Raw genomic sequence first — 6,000 nt, 5'->3', positions numbered from 1 at the left:
GCTCCGAGGTTGAACGCCCCTGGGTTCAATCCCCAGTACCGCAAAACAAAACAAAAAAAAACTCGTGAAACTACATCTCCCAGCAGGCCTTGGTGCTGGGTCTCTTCTGCTTTTTCTTTTCTGCCAAACTGGGGGCCACCAATGACCGTTAGGCATTTGAATACGCCAATAGTATAAAAGTGGAGGAGGGGCGGAAGGATTATCCAATCGTTTGGGAGATGGGAAAGTATCTTAGCCAATCCAAAGGCGTGGGGCGGGGCCTGAGGAGGGGAGGCGGAGAAAGGAGTTGCTGACGAAGATGGCGACTGAGGAGCAGAATGAAGGGGAGGTGCCAGCTCGCAGCTCCGGCCGGAGGTGAGCCAAGTTCTTGGTCCGGCTGCCTAGGAAACGAGGCCGTGGGCTGGTCGTACTGCCGCCCTTGCCTTGGGTCATGCTGACCCTCGGGCCGGGCTTCGTTGCCGCCTCCCACGGCGTTTTCGCACTGTCCAGCCCCGGCTCCGGGTTCGGCCGCGGCCCTGGCGGTCCTGCTGCTGCCTCTGCCGCCCCGCGCGGCTCAGACCCACCTGCCCGGCCGGCGGCGCTGCCCTCCAGGGCGCCGAGACCTTTGGGTGGCCGGGGAGCGACTCCCAGAGCGGTTTACGAAAGCCCCGCGTCACACCGCACTTTAAAGCCGCCCGAGGCAGTTTGTATGGGAAGTCAGCAAGGATTTGAGTGTTAATAATTGGAAATGGAAATGCACCCGCGGGTTGGCCGTTAAGCCTCCCTCAGCTTCAGTTGTTTTATCTGTAAACAAACATAATGATGTCTGTTTCAGATCAATGTAAAGCTCCTAGTGCCGAGCCTAATAAATAGGTACCACTCGATACGTAATAGATTTTCCTAGTAGAAGAGCTGAAAAATAGGAAGGTCTGCAGTCCAGGAAATTAGGGCTTTTTCGACAGAACCTTCTTTCCTAAGAGACTTAGCGTACCCAGGAAAGAACTTCTGATGCACTTGCCCATCTTTTTTTTTTTTTTTTTTTTTTTTTTCAGGTCTGGGGATGGAACCCAGGGGCTTTCGATCCCCGAGCTACACTCCCTGCCCTAGTTTTTATTCTTTATTTTGAAACGGAGTCTCACTAAGTTGCAGAGGGCCTCGCTAAGTAGCTGAGGTTGTCTGCGAAACGCCATCCTCCGGTTTCTGCCTCCCAATTGCGGGGATTACAAGCGTGTGCTACCACGCCTGGCTTACCCAGCTTTAAGGCTGAAGTTGTCCTAATTGATTACCAATAATTTGTTCTTATTATTTTTTGGTAGAATTAAATAGAATGAGCTAATATATATATATATATATATATATATATATATATATATATATATATATATATTATTATTATTATTGTGGTACTGGGGATGGAACCCAGGGACATTCTATCTCCGATCTACACCCCCAGCCCTATTTTTTATTCTTTATTATTAAAGTAACCGAGGCTGCCCGTGAAGTGCTCCTGTCTCAGCCTCCCGGATGCTGGGATTACAAGCTTGTGCCACCACACCTGGCTTAATTATTTTAAATTAATCATTATTATTATTATTATGGCTTTGGTACCAAGGATTGAATCCAAGGATATTCTTCCTCCGAACTCTACCCCAGACCTTTTATTTTTTTGTTTTGAAAGAGTGTCTCTCTAGGTTGCTGAGAGTCTCCGAGAGTTCTTGAGGTTATTCTTAAACCTGCAATTCTACCATCCCAACCTGCCAAGTACTGGGATTACAAGCTTGACTACTATGCCCAGTATTTAATTTTTTCTTTTCTTTCAGAACTGTGTATTGAATCCAGGAGCATTCTACCTCCAGGTTACACCCCAGTCCTATCATTTATTCTTTACTTTGAAACAGGGTCTCACTAAGTTGTGGAGGGTCTCACTAAGTAGCTGAAGCTGTCCCCGAACTGTGATCCTTCGGTGTCAGCCTCCCAAATGTTGGGATTACAAGCGTGTGCCACCACGCCTGGCTCTTTCTTTCTTTTTCTTTTTTTCTTTTTGCGGTACTGGGGATTGATTTCAGAGGCATTTTGTTTCTCTGATACATCCCCAGCCATATATATATGTATGTATATGAATATATATATATATATATATATATATATATATATTTTTAATTCTTTTATTTGAAACAGGGTCTCCCTAAGTTGCAGAGGGCCTCACTAAGTAGCTGAGGCTATCCGTGAACCACAATCCTCTGGTCTTAGCCTCTGGAATGCTGGGATTACAAGTGTGCGCTACCACACCCGGCTCTATAACCTTAAATAATAAAATGAGCCAGACATGGTGGTGCATACTTGTAATCCCAGTATTTAGGAGGATGAGACAGGAAGATCCCAGGTTCATAGCCAGCCTCAGCAACTTAGGCTCTCAGCAACTTAGTGAAACTCTATTTTTTTTTTTTTTTTTTGGCGGTACTGGGGTGGAACCCCAGAGGCTTTCTACCTCCGGGCTATACTTCCAGACCTCTTTTTTTTTTTTATTTTATTTGGAAACAGGGTCTCACTTATTTGCTGAAAGCCTCAGTAACTAGCTGAGGCTGGCTTCCAACCTGTGCAATCCTCCTGTCTCAGCCTCCCAAGCGCGGGGATTACAAGCGTGTGCCACCACGCCCGGCTAAAACTCTCTTTTCTTTTCTTTTCTTTTCTTTTTTTTGTGGTACTGGGGGTGGAACCCAGAGGCTTTCTGCCTCCGGACTATACTCCCAGACTTATCTTTTAAAATTTTATTTGGAAATAGGGTCTCACTAAGTTACTGAGAGCCTTGCTAAGTAGCTGAGGCTGGCTTCGAACCTGTGCGATCCTCCTGTCTCAGCCTCCCAAGTGCAGGGATTACGAGCGTGTGCCACTATGCCGGGCCGAGAGGTTCTATTTTCAAATAAAATAGGTCTGCGGGTGTAGCCTAGAGGTAGAAGGCCCCTGATTTCCATTCCTAGTATCACATTAAAAAATAAAATGAAAAATAAAATAATAAATAATAAATAATAAAATGACATCTGTGTTTTATTTATTTATTTATTTATTTATTTATTTATTTATTTATTTATTTATTTATTTAGTGGTACTGGGGATGAAACCCAGGCATTCTACCTCCAAGCTATACCTTCGGCCCTATTTTTTATGCTTTTATTTTGAAACATGGTCCCACTGAGTTGCAAAGGACCTCACTAAGTTGCTGAGGCTAACCATGAACCGCAGTCCTCCTGTTTTAGCCTCGCAAATGCTGGGATTACAGTGTGTGCCACCATGCCCTGCTCTCATTTATTTTTTTATTTTGTGATACTGGGGATTGAACTCAGGGGCATTCTACATCTGATCTATACTCCAACCTATTGTATTTATTGTTTTATTGTCTTAGAGATTGAAGTCAGGAACATTCTACCTCTGATTCACACTCCCACCCCTATTTTTTTATTTTGATTTTGAAACAGGGTCTCCCTAGGTTGATGAGAGTCTCATTACTTGCTGATACTTTTCTTGAACCTGTGATCCTTTTCTCAGTCTCCCAAGTATTGGGATTACAAGGGTGTGCCACCATGCCTGGCTACTTATTTTTTATTTTGAAACCGGGGTCTCACTGAGTTTTGGGGGCCTTGCTAGTTGCTGAGGCTGGCCTTGAACCTGTGATCCTTCTGTTTTGGTCTTTCAAGTACTGGGATTACAGGAGTGCGCTGACCCACCCTTCCTTCCTTCCTTCCTTCCTTTCTTTCTTTTTTCTTTCTTTCTTTCTTTTTTGGTATTGGGGACGGAACCCAGGGGCATTCTACCTTTGAGCTACATCCCCAGCCCTATTTTTTATTCTTTATTTTGAAACAGGGTCTCACTAAGTTTCGGAGAGTCCAAGTAGCTGACAAGGAACACAAGATCCTCCTGTCTCAGCTCCCAAGTACTGGGATTTTAAGTGTGCACCACCATGCCTGGCTGCAAGAATTCTTTAATATCTGAATAGTTTGTCAATTTAGTTTTAGGTCAGGTTGCTCAAGTGGCTTGGTTAAGTTGAGAGCAAATATAGGGGCTAAATATATTTTGCAGATTGTTGGCATCTGCATTAGAGATAAGAGGTTCATATTACCAAACCTTGGACAGTTGCCTCTTAAGGGCAGATGTTAGGGTGTAAATGTTTTCAGATACCTAAGAAATTAGATACTATTCCCTGAAATCTTGTGGGGTACTACTTATCAGCTGTGAATTGTTTCTCATATTTAAAAAAAAACCCTGCCATCTTGGTCACATTGGGCCTTTTTTGTCGTATGTACAATTTTCATTATACCAATTTATTTTTTGTGGTTTTAAGGGCTTTAACCCATAGCCTCACACATGCTAAGTTAGTCCTTTTTCACTGAGCTATATTCCTAGCCTTATGATACCAACTAAAATTTTGGTTATGTAGAAAGAAGATAGACTATAGTAGTCTTTTGGTTGATACTTGTATATATTCTTTATTTAATAGTTCCTCAAGAAGTGACATGTTTAAAGCTGCATTTCCTAGCCTTTTAGGGTTAAAAAAGCAGTAACAGAATACATACTTTTTTCAGGGCGGTGAGTTGGACTGAGACAATTTTAAATATAGCCCATATTTTGATAGATGCTGCCAAGGTTGTGGTTCTTGGAGAACAAATCAAGTTAAGCAATTCACTAGGGAGGAAACATTTAGTTTTGTGGGTATGCCGTTTTGGTAGTCATTAGCCAAAAGACACATTTTCAGGATGCAGAGTTTTTTTCCCCCCACTGCCTTGAATTTTGCAGATTCATGGGTTCAACATGCCCCCAAATCACTTACATTTCATTTTTCTGTAATTGATTTTTCAGCTGTGGATTGTTTCCAGTCCTTTTACCAAGCCTATCACTTTACAAGCAGAGTACCATCTAGTGGTAAATGCAGTAATTGTAGATTGTAAGTAGGTTATAAAAAATATTCTTTTTGGGAGATCTTGCTTCTAAGATCCTTCTGGGTAGCTGCCCATAGCCTTTGCTGTCTCTATGTCTACATACAAGCCTAGTTGCCAATTCTCATTCTGGCCATTCTGTAGGTTTTAAACTCAGACCTAGGACCCCACATGTGCTAGGCAAATGCTCTACCACTGAGCCATATCCCCCATTCCTGCAGAAACTTTTACAAAGAGGACATTAACCTTTACTAATACTTTGATTTTTCATGATTTAAAAATTTTTATATTTGTGGTAGTGGGGATCAAACCTAGGGCTACCCACAAGCTAAGCATATGCTGTGTCTCTGAGCTATACCCCTAGACCCTCTTTGATATTTATATTAAGTTGTGAGATTTAGGTCAAAATCACTTGGTTTCTTAACAATTGTTGTTTCTGAGAGTCATCTATGATGGTGCGTATACACAGAGCCTGTTCATTTCCATTATAATCTACTGTAAATACCACCATTCAGCTCCATGTTTTGCTTTTAATTTTGGCTGTTTGGAAAATAATGTTGTAATGGGTATTATTGTTTGTGATTTTCGGTGCATATGTTAGGAATGAAACAGTTGCTGAACCATAGGTACATTTTGTTCAACTTTAGTAGATAGCCTGGGAGTGGTAGTGGCACATTTGTAATCCCAGCATTTGGGAGGCTGAGGCAGGAGAATCAGTTTGGTTTGGTTCTCAGCCAGCTTCAACTACTTAGTGAGGCCCTCTGCAACTCAGTGAGACCTTGTTTCAAAATAAAGAATAAAAAATAGGGCTGGGGATGTAGCTCAGAGGTAGAATGTCCATGGGTTCCATCCCCAGTACCACACACACACACACACACACACACACACACACACACACACACACAAAACCCACAAACAAACAAAAAGAGCTGAGGGTGTAGCTCAGAGGTAGAATGTCCCTGTAAATAATGGAACTGAGGATTCAATCTTCAGTACCAAAAAACATGCAAACAAAACGTTAGTAAGTAAGCCTAGTTTTCCAGAATGGTTGTGCTATACTATTGGTGTAAGAGAGTTCTTGTCTTTTCCTAAA

At 42.4% G+C, this 6,000-nt stretch overlaps 1 protein-coding gene across 1 annotated transcript in view; it reads left to right on the top strand.

Annotated features, from left to right (window-relative positions):
- Positions 1-298: 298 nt before the first annotated feature.
- The window catches only part of ARHGAP19 (Rho GTPase activating protein 19), a gene marked incomplete at both ends in the record, with an annotated part of 46,425 nt that continues 40,723 nt past the window's right edge, over positions 299-6,000 (top strand). The window contains one exon of the mRNA XM_080694597.1: positions 299-354. Coding sequence (XP_080550723.1) covers positions 299-354 — 56 coding nt within the window. The remainder of the gene's footprint in view (positions 355-6,000) is intronic.

Source organism: Muscardinus avellanarius (genome assembly GCF_963383645.1).
Source record: "Muscardinus avellanarius genome assembly, chromosome: 4".
In the NCBI taxonomy this organism is placed as follows: Eukaryota; Metazoa; Chordata; class Mammalia; order Rodentia; family Gliridae; genus Muscardinus; species Muscardinus avellanarius.
The sequence above is the reverse complement of the archived record's forward strand: the minus strand, read 5'-3'. Positions and strand labels throughout refer to the sequence as shown.